Genomic DNA, 16,304 nt, shown 5'->3' on the forward strand with positions numbered 1-16,304 from the left:
TGATGTACATAAGCGCCACCATTTCCATTGTCTATATAAAAAAATTGATAACTGATATTAAGTGATAAACTTCAAACCTCTGTACTACTACTTAATTTCTGACCTATTCATCCATAAAGCTTTCATCTGAACAAACACATTTTAAACTGAAACTAGAACCCATCTAATATACACATACCATGCCATACGCCTATTAATATATAGATTCTAATATAATGTAGTCAGACATGAACTATCTGGACTAGCCAAGTCTAATAATTGTTTCATTTTCTTTTCTTACTTTGCGCATCATTTGTTGCAGGTGTCTTACATTGTAAAAAAATACGTTAGTATCGCTTCATATTGTTTCTTTTCCACTGTGTACAGTGTACATCCAACACAGCCACACACCACTGAATAATTCTTGTTTCACCTAAGTGTCGTTTGATCGCCGAAAAAAAGATAATAAAAATATTATTAATATCCATTTAAAAGTTCACCCTCCCTTAAACTCTCTGTATCTCTGTTCAATCCGCCACGTCAGGCATGAGTAAGATCCTTTCATAAGTGTTTCACGCCACAACAACCACATACTGAGTGTCGTAATTGTTGTAAACTTTTCTGCTCTATGTGTCCACCCACCACAACCACCCAGCCACCAGCCACTAGCCACCACCCACCAGCCCCAGTTTTCCACCCACTCTCTCGCTTTCACTCTCAGTGTTCGGAAAACTCACCTGAAAGTTGCCGGTCCTAGGACTCATTTGTAAATGTGACTCATCCAAGTGCAAAGATGAACAGCGAAACTATCCGATAACACTGAACGCAGACAGACACACGCCACACACCAAACACCCCAAACACACACACACACTAAAATTTGTTAAATGTATTTATATTATATATTCTTTCATTTCTTTTTCTCTCTTCTAATCATTTTTCGAAATCATTGTCGAAACACGCCAAAACTCAAAAACTATAAATCCTTCGAAATATTTCATTTGTAATGCATTTCATTTCGTACTTCAATTCGAAACATTTTCAAAAACAACCGATACCAAAATGAAAACCGACGGATATTTCTTTCGAAATTTATGAATGAATAAACACGCAACTCTAACAAACAACAAACAAAACTCAACAACAACTCAACTACAACAACAAATACCAATAACCCCCCGAATATTAACATTTTGAATGTACACCACGATTCTCTCTGAAATCTATTCTATCTATATATGATCCCCCGTTTTCCCCCTTCGAAATGCTTTTATAATCTAACAATAATTTTATTTAACTACTCTAAATATATATTTATGTATGTATAAATATATTTTGAACTCGATTCGTTTGCATTTCACGTGTGCCACAAAACCCGAAACTAAAACCAAAACTTAATTTCCGAAAATGAATATGTAAATTGAAAACAAACAATTTGAACGCAATGACGATCGATGATCGATGAACGATGTAAATAACTGTGGAATCGTACAAATGAAAATGCAAAAGAAAAACGCCAAACGCTTTAAAACAATCGCACGTATCCTGTACTACAATACCGTCACCTATCCCCTACAATCCGTTTCCGACGAGCCCTAATCCGATCCCCCGATCCCGATAATCCCGATCCATCCTCCTCTCCCACTCCGAGATCCCATGCAAGTGGGCGGTTTACGAATCGAAGCAATTTTCAAAAACCAAAGCCAGTATCACTCCAAGGAGAGCATTAGTTAGAGCCAAAAGTAGCTGCCGATATAGCGCATATATATTCTTGGAGCATCATTTATCGCCTCGAAGGCGGCTTCCATGGAGGTTTCTGAAACCGAATCAAGTCCAGACAAATGGAACATAGTTATATTCAAGCAAACGCACATGCTTACAATAAATTGTTGAAGTTAACCCAAATCAAAGTTGTATAATCAAAGGAAATGTTAACGTTAGGCTAAGTCATTGTTCCAGCTGGAACAACGCTATATCGCTATATAAAACAATCAAGTTATCAGTTACTAAGTTGCGCCTAGCGCTGTGAAGAGAGAGATTAAAAGAATATCCTAAATGGCCAAACTGCTGTAATTAAAACCAACCAAAGAGCTCGTTTGTGTCCCACACACACCCTACTACTTCCTTCAAAAATCGAAAAACTGCTTTTACTATCTAGATATTGTACTAAAGTAGAACAAGGCTTTCAGCACCCAAAGTCAAGCTTCAAACTCTTCTTCCTGCACCCTCTATTTAACTGCTACTCGTAGAAATTCTCTAAGATATTTCAAAACACTATCCAGTAACAAAAAAAAAAAAAACACACAGACACGCAAATTTCGCCGAGCTGCTAAGAGCGGCTCGTGCACAAAATATCTCCGAGGAGATCGCACCCCAGTTGATCCTTGATCCTGGGCGGCTAGAGATAAAGAAAGTCTGACAGAGTGAGACAGTGTAGAAAGAGAGGAGAAACCGCACACACAGAACCTTGTAATCCCAATCAACTAACCTAATGATAGTGCGACGTTTTACAGTCGCCTTCTTTCAAATTTTCACGAAAGGCCTCGTCGTCGTACTCGCTGAAATTGGATCCCCCGGGCAAGGGCAAGGTGAAGGCCAAGCGAAAGCCGCTCAGCACTCCGGCGTCGCCGTCGCGCGTCCGCCAGGAGCCCCAGTGCACCTGCATGTCCGCCGAGCAGTATGCGCGCCTGCGCACCGATCCCCGTGTTCGAGGTGAGAGCTATACTCCAGAAATCTGCCCCCAAACCCGCGGTAAAAAAAAACCCAATGGAGCCCTTTTTGTTTTCAATTCCCAACACCTTTGTTTGTGTTACTCGAACATTTTGCGAACTCAGTGCTTAGCGACTAGGCGACCAGATCCACCGCATCCCCACCCATCAACTCACTCACCGCCATCCTCATTGCAGGTTCATCCACCCTGCCGCGCAACGTTGGTTCACACCGCATCACCGACGTCGACGGCCAGCAGCAGGTGGGCTCCGGCAAGGTGGTCAGTGCGGTGAGCAGCACCTCGCTCTATGACAACGTGGCCAGCGGCGGTCCCGGAACCGGCCAGGGAGCAGGTGAGATTCGCTTTTGTGCTCCTCGAAAAAAAGTCAATCTAATTTTTTGGTTTTCCTCCAAACCTCTAGATACTCTGCCGCGTCAGATGAAGGGCGGCCAGCAGGACAGACAGGACGTGGCTAATGCCGGAGTGAACACCAACACTCCGGGCGTAATTGTTACGGGCGTGGGCAACGTGGGCTCCGACATGTGCGGCCAGAATCATGTGGGCTCACAGGTGGGCAACGATGACCCGGCCGCATGCCAAATGGACATGGATCTGTCCAAGAGCGAGGGCACTCAGGCCGGCGGCGGACTGCACCAGAGCGTGGGCACCTGCACCTCCTCCTCCAAGGGCACCGGCACCCGCAACAAGGACTTTGGCGATGACATGGTTAGTTCACTGGCACATCCAATGCATGCACATAGAAAAAGAATGAAGAATGTGGCGAAAAGTGAGGTGTTTCTGTACACTCAAAAAATAGATATGAAACTAATAACTTATTGTACTCCTTTAAAAATAGTGAGACAGTTTAGCTGTTAGAATCAATTTCAGGTCAATGTTTTTATAACATTTTTTGTATTTACACAGCATTAGAAAAGTATATTAGTCAAAACGATGTTTTTATTTGACAAGTAAACCTAAAAAATGTTCAGGAAATTAACTGTTAATAGCAACAGTATTAAAAATGAGATATTATTTGGTATAAGTTTAAAATGTAATTACCGAAGCATTAAAGGACAACTTTGATCAAAAGTAAAGATAAAATATTACTTTAAAAATTTTAAATATTTTGAATTCGGCGTAATAATCAATTTGTATGGTTAATTTCGTTTTCTAATGAACCAGGAGGGAATTTGAATTCTATGAGAATTGAAACTCCTTTTGCTTATGGTACCCCAAGATTTTTGTATGCTTTCTTTTTAATTAAACTAAGGAAACAATTGAAGATTTTATATAACAGAAATATTTAAACTTCAAATTACCCAAAAGTAGCCCAGGTATTTCTATTTTAGGTTATCTATCACCGAAAACTGAAAATTGAGTCTATTATCTTTATCTATTATCTGTCAGTAGGAAATAGGACATATTTGTCTAGGTACAGAAAACGCCAACATGTTTTATACGAATTGTCAATAGATCTTTTAACGATCCACTGAATCGCAGTAATTGTATGTGTTTAAAAAAAAGCATACCAACCAGAATATAGCTATCATGTCATTTCTGATTTTCATGGAGTTAAACAAGATATCAAAAAACCGCAATAGCGAAAAAATTGAAAGCGAAAAATATTTTAATTAAGTTCATTAATAAATAAATAAATATTTTAAAAACCTAAACACAACGTATGAAAATTAAAGCTAAAAATGTTTAATTGACATGGACTTACTAAGTTAAGTTGTTATAGTAATTAAGTAAAAATAAGTAAATCGATTAGGGGCTAAAGCAGTATGTAAACGAATCAATCTTTATATTTGCAAAGACCCGCTTCTGGGTCGCCTTTCTCTGTGTGCCCCAATAGAGCTCTCTCACCCACTTATCACTAACAACTTGCCACCTGGCACTCCCACACCCACTCCCACACTCACTCCCACTTTTCGCCAACAGACACGCGACGCGCACTCGCACGACATGCACCAGCACAATGTTATCAACAACAACACCCGGCGGAAGACCAAGAGCACCGAGGACATGAACGTGGACACCAGCACCCTGAAGCGCAGCATGCTGAAGCCGATGCCCAGCACCGAGTCGCCGGTGACCTCGCCGGAGATGGGGCGTCGGCGCTACAACTACTACAACGCGAATGCGGCCCAGACATTGGGCCATCCGCCGCACATGCACCAGCATGGAATGGCCATGGGAATGGGCGGCGGGGGCGGAGGTCACCACATAATGAACAACAACACGATGGGCCGTGCCAGCAGTCAGTCGTCGCGTTTCTCCGGCTCGAGGTGGGTGCTTGTTCGCCGTATTTCCGCTAAATATATATCACATTCTATACTACCCATATAACCTGCAGATCCTCACATGAAATCGGACGTGGCTATCCGCCGCGTAATCTCTACTTGGAGCTGGAGCGGGAGAGGAGCTGCATCGAGGGTTCGCCGCCCTCGGACAACGTGATGTTCGACAACCAGTGCTATGCGACCACTCCGAGCTCCAGCAATGGCAACTCTGACCAGGATCAGTCCTACGGCCAGCAGCAGTCCTCGGGCCAGCATTCCCAGCATCCCCAGCATCCGCAGCATCCACAGCATCCCCAGCAGCAGCAGGGACCGCCGCAGCGATCTTCGCGCCATCAGCACCACCATCAGCAGGCCCCCAATGTGACCCCCACTCCGGGCTCGCCCACTTCGCGGCTGCTCCTCGAGTACGAGATGCATCTGAGGAACACTCTGGCCAAGGGCATGGATGCCGAGTCCTACAGCCTGCACACTTTCGAGGCCCTGCTCTCGCAGAGCATGGAGAATCTGGGTGAGCCAACGCGACACTCTCGTCGAGCCTAGCCCATGTTTTTGTTACCTTCTGTCGGTTAGCTTTTTATCCAGATGCCTCACTTTGGTTCTCGTTGTTGTGGTAGCTTTGAACGTTTGGTTTTCTCATTCTTTCGCTTCGCTGCTTAATTGAATTTCTTTCTTAATTAGCTTTTGGGGTAGGCGAAACACACTGGGAAACGTATCAACATCAACCTGTCAGCCAATCGAACCCATGTCAGCGGTCTAATCAAGTCGGTTGTTCTGTTTTTGCCTTGTTTTGGGGGCAGGTGGATTGCCAAGGAATGGCTTGATAATCTGATTAAATAGGCACGAGAATGCTTAGCGGAAGTGGAATGTTGAATGTTGTAATGGAGAAGGATTGGTCAGGGCTTGAAAAGGGCATAAAGTAATTTAAACACACAAGCTGAGAATAGTTGATTATGTAAGACAGATACGTTGTTCATTGTAATTAATTTTGTTTTACCTTTAGTATCGTAGGTTTGAAAATTTAAAAAAAATCGTTAATAGCTTTCAGTTTTTTTTATGTCTCGATGATGAGAAAATAAAACAGTAACTGTTGAAAATTATTCTTTAAATATGGTTACCAACGGCTTAAACTTTTGTCTGTAAAGTCCAAGGTAGTAGCATATCGTTAATTTAAAAATATATATTTTATTAATTTAACAAGAAAACAAACATATTTCTTTTTATTTTTGTTAACTAAAAGATAATAATATTTTTACTTAATCTTCGGTTGAATTTCAAAATGATTAACCGAATATTAAATGATTAAATTAAATTATTAAATAATATTTAAAAGTTTTTATTGACAACAAGTATATACTTATATATGTTTTCATTTTTTTTAACTATTATAACTATTTGCTTATAACTATAACTTTTAAAGAGAATTGAGTAATTTAAATACCTTAGTTTAGGGCATATTCTTGTAATATGTTAGCTTTAAAAAGGTTTAGATGTACGCGAATTTTTTAGCTGCCAATTTCTTACTATAAACTCTGACTTTTTAACTTGTTATTTCGTTTTCTCGAAATGTATGTATTTTGTCCATATTTATTACTCAATTTGTTTAATAATCTAACATAATTGCTATCCATGTCACGTCATTAATTGATCATCCATTAATCTCCTCGCATTGCCCACCGACACCTGAATCAACAAACCAACAACACCATCAACAACTACAACAATAAAAACCACAACAATCCAACAACCATCATCAGAATTCGCTGAAAGCCTACCCGGATCAAACCAGCGCAGCCCATATCCACTTCGTAGGCGTAAGTAGTTCCATTACGAATCCGCACGATATCTTCCAGATTTAATGATCTAGCTTTATCTCCCATCCGAACTCGATTCGATGCCAATCGAAGCTTAAAGTCGATTGTTTTTGCCTGCCCTAGATTTTGGAATGCCTTCAACTAGGATTGCATTTTGCGTTATTTAATATAGATAAACTAACTAGATTGTATGCTTTTTTTCCCACAGCCAATGCCAAGTCTTCAACTTTGCCATTGCCGCCACATCGACCACTGTCTACTATTCGTGACAAGGAACGAGATCGCGATCGTGATGGTTACTACAGCGATCGCAATGAGTTGATCAGGGAAAGGGAACGAGAACGCGATCGTGGCTACCTATCAGATCACAATTCCAGGTGAGATAAATCGAAAATGTGAGGAAAGTCAGACCTAATTATGTGATTTCCTCAATAGTTTCTCCAATTCGCGTTGCGCCTCTTGCATTGGCGAATCGGCTCGGGCCCAGTGGTTCCGTCACTCGGATGGTTGGCGTTCCGGCAGCTCCACAATTGGCTCTGGATCGGGTCATGGCATGATGACCCAGCAGGTTCCTGGTTCCGGGCACAAGCGTTCGCCCTGGGATTCGCTACCATCCTTAAGGCAGGACAGCAGCCTCAATGATTCGGGCTACAAGAGTGCTCGTGCCGATTCCCTAGAACAACGGTCAGTTAATATATATTTTGTATCCACTGAAATAATTAAATTTGATATTATTTTCCAGGGCCGAGTTCATACGACAGGATAGTTTGCGATCAGAGTATCTAAGCGATCGCGAGTCACGCTACGGAATTGTTCAACAGGCTTCCATTGAGAGCACCGATTCGAGGATGTGCTATTTAACTTCATCAGAGGTGAGCTTCCTTACTTGAAGGCTTATTCTATACTATATATATTATTTTTTGTGTGACTGTGTAAAATGTGCATTGGATATACCTTATTTCTTTGTTTTGTTAATAAGTAATGACTTTCTTGGGATTATTAGGTAATCATCTTAAAGCTTAAATTGATTTGTTTTGTGCTCTGTAACTACCCAAGTAATCCTTGCTAAAAAAAATTTAATTTAAAAATATCAAAGGCAAAACTATTTAAATTGTTTATTAAAAGGCTGGTCTTAATGAGATTGAATCCAAGTGTTCCTTTTTTTGTAAATAAAAATAAATAAAACATTTTATAATGGAGTAGTTTATAAACGAAATTATACAATTTCAGCTGTTAAATAAGAAACATCTAAAAGGCTTTCTTTGAGAGCTGTAAACAATTTTATCTAATGATATTTGAAAGTTAAAAGGGTTTTTTTAAACTCTTAAAAAAAACCCATTTGCTCTTATTTATTTAAAATACAACTTTATTACTTTTAAGCCCCAAAATAAAATTCAGAAATGTAATATAAAATTGGCAATGAAACTTCAAGTATACCTCCCATAACTATTTTATCTCCAAGAAGCCGCTTCCTTGACCTCACCCACATAAATATTACATTACTCACCTTAAGTGAGCGCCACCAAGAAGAAGCAAGAAAGTCCCCATTCTAAATATTGCATTACCCACTCCAAATGGACTGCCACGAAATGTAATTTCCCATTCGCAGAGAATGCAATTTCTTTATCCGAACGCTCAGCATTCGTCATAAGCCAACCGACATCCGACATCAATTGCTCAAATTCAAATTCTCGTTGGCTGCTGCCTTGTGCCTCGTTCTCCCTGCTCCGCCCTGCGCCGCCCTTTGACCCCTCGACCCGCCCATTTGTGGGCTGTGCTATTTATAGAGAGGCAACTGGGTCAACAGTAGCAACAGAAGCTGAAGCTGTAACACTAACAGCACCGACTCCACTACCTTTAAATGTTAAAGCCCGGCAGAGCTGAAGCCGCTGTTGGTCGAGTGTGTTTCCTTGATGTCGGATATATATATATATATATATAGGTACACATAAATATATGACTTTTATATGTATTTGCTTATTCAAAGCCGAAAAACGGCTAAGCAAATGAGAAGGGAAAGTCAACTGCAGCATAAATGATATTTTTAGTTGCAGCCCCAAAGCTGACCCAGTTTATGTTGATTAAAAACAAACTGCCATCCACACACACACACACACAAACACACACACACACAGACACCCAGTTGAACACACTCGAACACCTAGAGAGCGGGACAGGCGCAGGACTCCCAAGCCAGCATCCCAACAGGATGTAAGGCCCCGAAATACTTTCTCTTTCCCCTGCTTTCTTCATTTTTTTTTGGCATTTAACATCCCGGGATGATAGATGGCTTTGTGATGATGATGAAGCTCTTTCTCCACTAACGCCTCCTCCGGTTACGCCTCCTTGGCGTGGGCGTGGCCCCTGCACATGCATATTAATTGGCCACTCAAGGAATTTGTCTAGTTAGTGCCAAATTTATATGTCGCCTTGACACTAATGAGCCCAGCAACTCTACTTGCATCTTCCATTGTTACACTGACACATAAATGGGGGAATTGGATTTTTGTGCTCTTGATGGCTAGCCAACCAAACACCCACCCACCTCCCCAAAAGGCTTTTCCAGCTTTTCTGCAGCGGCGCATGCGCTTCGGCCGCCCTCTCTTTCTCACTTTCTCTCTCTCTCTCTTGAGTTTTCCAGGCTTTTCCTTTTCCAGCTGCGAAAGCTTCTCTTTCGCCGCTGCTGCTACTGCTGCTGCTACTGCTGCTGCTGCTGCTGATGCGATTTCCCAGTGCCGTTCGCGCTCCGCTCCGCTTGCCGCTGTCATTGCTGCTCTGCTGTTTTGCTGTTCTAGCGCTGCGCTAACTTTTGCTCTGTCGTTTTATAATCAACCGAAATTCGGCGGAGCACATGTGTGTGTGTGTGTGTGCGTTGTGCGTACGTGTGTGTGTTTGCCTGCGCGTGCCAGATTTGCAACTTACGAAAATATTGCAATAAATAAAGTTTCCGGGAGCCACAAAGGCAGCCGCCAGAACTTGCTGCCGAACTGAGAGTTTTCCCGTGCACCGTTTGTCACACACAGCCTGCCTGTCGCCTGCCGCCTGCCACAATGGAAAATTGTGTATAAAAAATTGTTTTAAAATTCAGCCATCGAGCGGCAGTAACTGCAATTTTCTCTCATACCTTACATGTATGTGTGTAAGTGTGTGTGTGTGTGTGAGTAAGCGGCGCTCGAAAGTATGCAACGTGTGGAAAAATTCGCTTTATTGCAATTTTGTAGAACGTGAAAGATAGACAGCAAATAGCAACCAGCAGCAGCAGCATCATCATCATCATCACCATCCAGCCACAGCCAGCAGATCTCTACACGACAATAATAATAATAACAATAAAAGGAGCTACAAGCACGCTAAGCAAGTAAATGTCAATAAAAAAAGAAAAGCGCCCCAATAATGTCAGACAGTGAGTGAGTGAGTGTTTTATGTGCTTTTGTGTGTCAAGCTGCGATTAAACGCTTGGTTAATCCCTCCCAAAGACCCGCTCAAGTTGCTCAGTTTGCCCAAAACCATTCACATGGTAATACAAGTAAAACTGACACAAACACACAAGCACAAACAAACAGTCAATCACGCACACAGTGCGAATGCGTAATGTTGTTAAAGTGTGGAGGGGGGTGCCATCGTGGCGTATGCGTATGCGTGACGTGAGCACAAATCTCGGCCTAATGCAGCTCAGGCCAGCTTTCAATTAGTCGCGGGCACAATCGACAAACTGCAAAAGTAAGCCCCAAGAAAGGCTCCATTGCAAAATAGAGCAAAAACTTGGCCAAATGCGATTAAGCAGAACCCACGTTTCCTTCTGTCACGTGTTTGTGTTGAACGAGTGTGTGCGTAGATGTTGTGTTTTGATAAGCAGCTAGCCAAGTTGTGCCATTGCAAATGTGTTTGTGGCCGCCGGCGATGTTTGTGCGGTCTTTCTATGGCTGCCCGAAAAGTGGCAACCATTGATAAATAAGTATATATATAGTAGTGATAATGGTAATGACGAAGCCATTAGATAAATTGTATGGAAATGGAGAGGATGTCGAGTGTTGAAAGGGTCCACTATACCCAATTGATTCGCAGGCTAAGCCCTGGCCATTAGTGGTTGTGCCTTGAAGGCAGAGATGGCAGAAACCCTTTTTGATTTCCATCCCAGGCAGAGACCACTGTATCTGCGCGCTTAGCAAACACAGCCAAAAGTGCTGGGCAATGTTTGACTAATGTAAATCGCCTGCTATCAGTTTTAACATGCCGCTGAAAGCTTCGTAAAAGCTTTTCTGTTAAGTGAGTGGGCAAATGGGGATGCAGGGTGGGGCGGGAGGTTGTCCTTTGAGGGCGATTTAAAAGCTTTCCGCTGTCCACAGGATGTGGCAATGTGCAAAGCGGTGAGAGGCACTGAGGGGCAGAGTAGGGAAATACCAAACCGGGCTGATGTTAAGCTCCTTCTGAGCCCCTGTAATGGGAGAGTCCTGTCCGCTGGTGTGGGCGAGTGCTCCTGCCTGTTTGATGAATTTTCAAGCGAGGTTACCCTTTTAATTGTGAATTTTCGATACAATTTCTGGCTGACCCCACTTTATCAATTGCATGGAACTCATTGAGCCGATTGGATAGATGGCTTTTGATGACATATTTTTCGCAGGGCAGAAATAGTTTTGCACTCCACAAAAAATTTCTGCTGATAATATAATTTGACTAAACTGTCAGCTCATTGTGTGCATTCAACATTTTTTCTCGCCAACAGCAGCAGAAACTTTTTATGACACTTTGGCAGGTCAAACTTTTTTTTATCTTTTTTCCTTTATATTTTTTTGGGAAATTGAATGATAAAGTTTTCCATCACCAACCCCTCGTATTGATTTCAACTTTAGCATTTGGCATACAGCTCGATTGGCTTAATGAGCTTGCATAATTTAAAGTACCAACTTAAATATTTACAATATTGACAAACGCTTTATTTGCATTTGCCCACCCTGAAGTAAAAAAAAAAGAAGGACGATTCCCGGGGCAGTTCGCGGCCATCGGAATGATCAATCAATTTGATTAATTACCCCCCATGAAGCGACAACACAAACAACACCAAATTGAACACATTTTAAATGCGTGGCAAGACATTAATTTATGCGACTTTGTGGTTTTTCTGACTGACACCAAAAAAGGAGCGGCCCCAAAAGCAAAAAAAAAAAACAGAAAACAATGGAAGATTCCGGGGAGGATGACATTCATTAGGCTAAGAACAGCTATCGAGAAAGAACCTGGAGGCGATTTGGGTAAAAGAAAAACTGTGTAAACACATAAGCCACTTTGGACCAGTTTAGGATTTGGACCCCATTCTATTTGTGGGATGGCTATGCTCATTAGCTTTATGTCCTTATCGGGGGAATTCCCTTTTTTAATTTTGTTTAATTTTCATTTTCGCACCTTTTTTTTATCCAAGTCGCTGCCTCCATTTCCACCCGCTGATATCATTAGGGCAAATTGATGAGCGCGCTGCCAAACAGCTGAGGCCACGCAAAAAACAAAAGCTGAAAACTTTTTATGCACCCCACCGCCCGCAGGTGTATGTAGAAGTGTGTGTGTGTGCGTGGGGGAGGGGGGGGGGGGGGGGGAGGATCCCCGTGCAACGCTAAATCATTTGGCACAGAGCATTTCAAGCAAATTGACGCTGAGCAGGCAGCAGCGAAAAAGCAAGGGAAAAAGCAACGGAAAAGCTGCTCGCAAAAAAAGGACCCAGTCAAGAGCGAGATGTTCAGACGTGGAAATTACAATTTGGCTAGAGACGTAGGTCCTCCTCTTCACCCTCCCCCCGCACGCTTGACATTCCATTGACATTTCAATAAGTGAAGAAACTAATTTTTGTATTACAAGCTGCTCGGGGAAAAAGTTTCTCATCTTCAAACTATTGCCAAGGCAGCCGGAGGAGGGCTAAGAAAAACTGCAATATTAATTTGCAGCGAGTGCATTAAGGCGGGCGGGAAAGTGGGCGGGGCCGGGCGATAGTGGCGAGGATAGAAGTAAACGAGGTGAGGGGAAAGTCTTCTGCTGCTGTCAGCGAAAGTTGGACGTGGACAGTTGGCCGAACTATTTGACACAAAAATAACAGTTTTCTTATTTGCCGCTGACCAACGAACTGAGTTTTTTCCCATTTCAGTTTTTTTTTCAGTTTTTGCCACGTATTTCTGGCTCAAAGTTTGGAACTAAGTTCCATCCTCTTCTACTTTTTTCTTCCTCGCCACCGGTTAGTTAGACAGCAGCTTTGATACTCAGGCCATCGGCAAAAGAGACCTGTCAGCAGAAGTTTGCACCACTCACGCATGCAGTGGGGCACATATGGGATACCATTTATGCCTGGACATATATTGTTGGGCGTAAAGTGGAACTGAATCATTGTCTTATTATTAATGGGGATTTTAAAATTGACTCAGATATAACTAACTCAATGTAGAGTAAGAAAGGCGTGAAGATTTCTGGATCACCACGGATAATTATAAATTAAAGTAATTTCATTAGTTTCTTTTTAAGAAATTTTAACTTTTTTTTATGTCAAATAGCGCCTTTATAATTCAGCGGAAAATCATATTAGCTTCACTAATTTTGACATATACGAACAAAATTGACATATTGTTTCTTTGAAGATTAGTAAATTTTGCAAACCTTGTGAAGTTTGCTTCCATTCTTGTTTTGCATAAAGTAATGAAATTAAGAAGAGCTTGAAATATTAGCTAAGTAAAAATATAATTTCACCACTTTTTATGTCAAATGGCGTCTAATTATTATTATTTATTTGGCATCCTAGCCCAACTATGTAATGTGATGTCACGATAAATTACAACATTTTATAATATAATTTGACGAGATAGGAAAAAACGTTTATTGAATATCACAAATATTTTTAGGGGACTAAAAAATTAAACTGGAACTGAAATTAAATTAAAAAAATTCTTTATGTTTCAGTTTTCCTTTTCACGTTTTATACTTTAAATATTAATTTTGTAAGGATTTTTAGAGAACACATTTTTTTTGTCCTTCAAGAGCCTTCTCCACAATTGCATTGGGTGTCCCCAGCTGCCCGCTATATGCCATATCTGTCATGAAGTGTGGATATAAACTGCAGCCAGCTTGTGTTCAATTCCGTTCCATTCTTCTGCACCCGATGCTGCTGCTGCCATCTTCTTTGCCAAATGACATTATGAAATGCTAAAAGCCTTGAGCCAAAAGTTGTCCAAGTACGAAAGCCGATGGTGTGGGTTCGGTTTAGTGCAGAATGTGTCCGAGTTCAAAAAGAGTGGGAGATGAGCCAGTGAGCGACTGCCTGGGATTCATTTTTATTTCCCGATAATTCTTTTGGCTGATGGCCGCACGTGTGTGTGTAACACATGGCCAAGTGCCGAGGGAGTGGCCTCTTTTATTTCCCTTTTGCGGTGGCCAAAACCAGATCAGAACAACCCGCTGCTGGCTTATGAAATTTAAGCGCATTTGCCGGGCAACCCAAATAATAAATGGATCGGCTAAAGTTGGTAGCGAGTGGGGCTCATTAATTGGCTCGGGATACGAATACCTGGTTGTCCTTGGCTACTTTGGCATAATTTAGGGTCTTTCAACAACTCCATGAGATGCACTCGACGCTTGGGCGCCCTCTGAAAGGGATTTAAAAACACTTACACAACTTTTCACTCACAGTCCTCGCCTTAAGTACGCCCGAGAAGTTTCAAGCCGGGCGAATGAAAGAAAAAAATACCCGAGTGCAGAAAAGCGAAAACTTTGCACATGCTTCACCAAGGAGTTGGAGTACTCGTACACCCCTCGCTTCCTCAGCTTGGCCATTTGCAAATTTCACAGAAATATACGCCATATCACAAGACATGACTTAAATGAAAGCAAATTACGAAGAAATGAAACCGAGGCGATTTTTATTTCAGCACTTTAATCGGGAAAATACACATGAAAGTATAAAGTAAAAACTGGGAGCGAAGTGAAAACCACGTAAGATGATATCATACAGAGAAGTTAAAAAGAAACATCAATGAACAATTGAGTGCGGGGGCGTTGGGGTATGGGTATGGCTATGGGTATGGGTATGGTTGCCAGAAAGAGCTCCTGAAATTGGGCTGAAGGAAATAGCACTTTTACACACACACACGCACACACGCTCTCAAGTGCAAATCAAGTTAACCGAATAAAAAGCCGCTTCCTTGCTGCCATTTGGCTTGTTTCGGCAGGCTCCTTCCTCCATTCGCCTCTTGATTTCTTCCTTCCTGCTGGAGAACAGGTCCTGAAATGGCAAACGATGTCGTTCCGTTTCGTTTTCGTTTTCGTTTCGTTTGCCGTTGCCTTTGCCGCTGCCGTTCCTTTTGCCTCCATGTCAAAAGATTATGCTCGCGCAGTCATAAAAAATAATAAAATGTGCAAAAAAAAAACGCACAACTACAGTGGATGGAGGGGGAGGGGGTGATGCCGGGGTAAACTTGCCAAGATTCACATGAGCGCACACATGAACCGAACCTCCCCGCACATACGCATTTCTTTGTATGTAACATGTAAATGTCGTTTCGGCATTCGCGTATTTTAAGCTGCCATCCCACAACTGCTCACCGCCTCACAACTCACCCACCTGAGCAGCTCGAAAAAAAGGGGTTTACCCTGGGCAGGGGCGGCAGGGGGAGTTGAGCGAACACGACCTTCTTCACCTCGACAGCTTCGGCAGCAGCAGTTTCTCAGGCCTCATTTTGGCACCTCGACAGTTTTGCTCCTTTTTGGCTGGCTTGCCCCCGTAATTGGCATGTGTTCAGCATTTTGTACATTTTTCGCACAGTTCGCACAAATGCCACGCCTCCCTGCCTCCTTCCCGCTCAGATTACCTGGCCGGCAATGAGGCTAAAAGATATGAATATAATTAAATGTTACAACTACATATTTGCATCCCTTATAAAGCCATGTTTCTTCTGTCACTCGGCTTGCGAGGACAAAATGTCCTTTGAGGTGTTTATATTTGTATGCAGGGAGAGGGGAGAATCACAGGAATAAAGACATCAACTAAATTGCCCGGGACCCATGGAGAGCTAAAAGGATAGCCAAGCAACTTGAGTTCCATTTAGCCTGACGCTTATTGTTGCTGGTCAACAATTAAGGACAATGACAGCGGCAGATTAGGTCCTTAAGTTGAGAAATTAAGTTGAAATTGAAATGCCCAAGATTGAGTTGCCCCCAAAAAGTTCTTAATGGGAAAAAGCGCGCGAAAAGCGGGATTCAAGGAGCCACCTAAAGAAAACTCAAATAAAAACTAAGGAAAATGTTAAATGACTGCCTTCATTGCTTGCTGATTGTGTAAAAGCAAGAGGAGAAAATATGAAAAAAGACGACAAAAGACAAGAAGTTTTATTATCTCTAATGATGAACTAAATGTAAATTTCAAATGGTTCTAAGTTTATAACAGCTGTAGAGCTTTGTTTAAAAATATGTATTTCATTTAAATATATACTGAAATGTAAACTAGCTTTTTTATTGGGAACTTCAATTACATTT

The 16,304-nt window shown here is 41.9% G+C and overlaps 1 protein-coding gene across 19 annotated transcripts in view; it reads left to right on the forward strand.

The window, feature by feature from the left end:
- The window catches only part of LOC128258660 (protein still life, isoform SIF type 1), an 87,838-nt gene that overhangs the window by 2,666 nt on the left and 68,868 nt on the right, over nt 1–16,304 (forward strand). For 5 of the 19 annotated variants that reach the window (XM_052990425.1, XM_052990426.1, XM_052990413.1 and 2 more), the window contains 8 exons: nt 2,493–2,691; nt 2,886–3,041; nt 3,111–3,415; nt 4,631–4,977; nt 5,046–5,500; nt 7,012–7,180; nt 7,239–7,487; nt 7,546–7,675. In XM_052990425.1, the coding sequence (XP_052846385.1) occupies nt 2,493–2,691; nt 2,886–3,041; nt 3,111–3,415; nt 4,631–4,977; nt 5,046–5,500; nt 7,012–7,180; nt 7,239–7,487; nt 7,546–7,675 (2,010 nt within the window). Of the gene's footprint in view, nt 1–301; nt 326–2,477; nt 2,692–2,885; nt 3,042–3,110; nt 3,416–4,630; nt 4,978–5,045; nt 5,501–6,746; nt 6,804–7,011; nt 7,181–7,238; nt 7,488–7,545; nt 7,676–9,534; nt 10,162–16,304 lie in introns of those variants that run through there. The other 14 variants (XM_052990409.1, XM_052990411.1, XM_052990415.1 and 11 more) reach the window with 7 other exon arrangements.

Source organism: Drosophila gunungcola, assembly GCF_025200985.1.
Source record: "Drosophila gunungcola strain Sukarami chromosome 3L unlocalized genomic scaffold, Dgunungcola_SK_2 000003F, whole genome shotgun sequence".
In the NCBI taxonomy this organism is placed as follows: Eukaryota; Metazoa; Arthropoda; class Insecta; order Diptera; family Drosophilidae; genus Drosophila; species Drosophila gunungcola.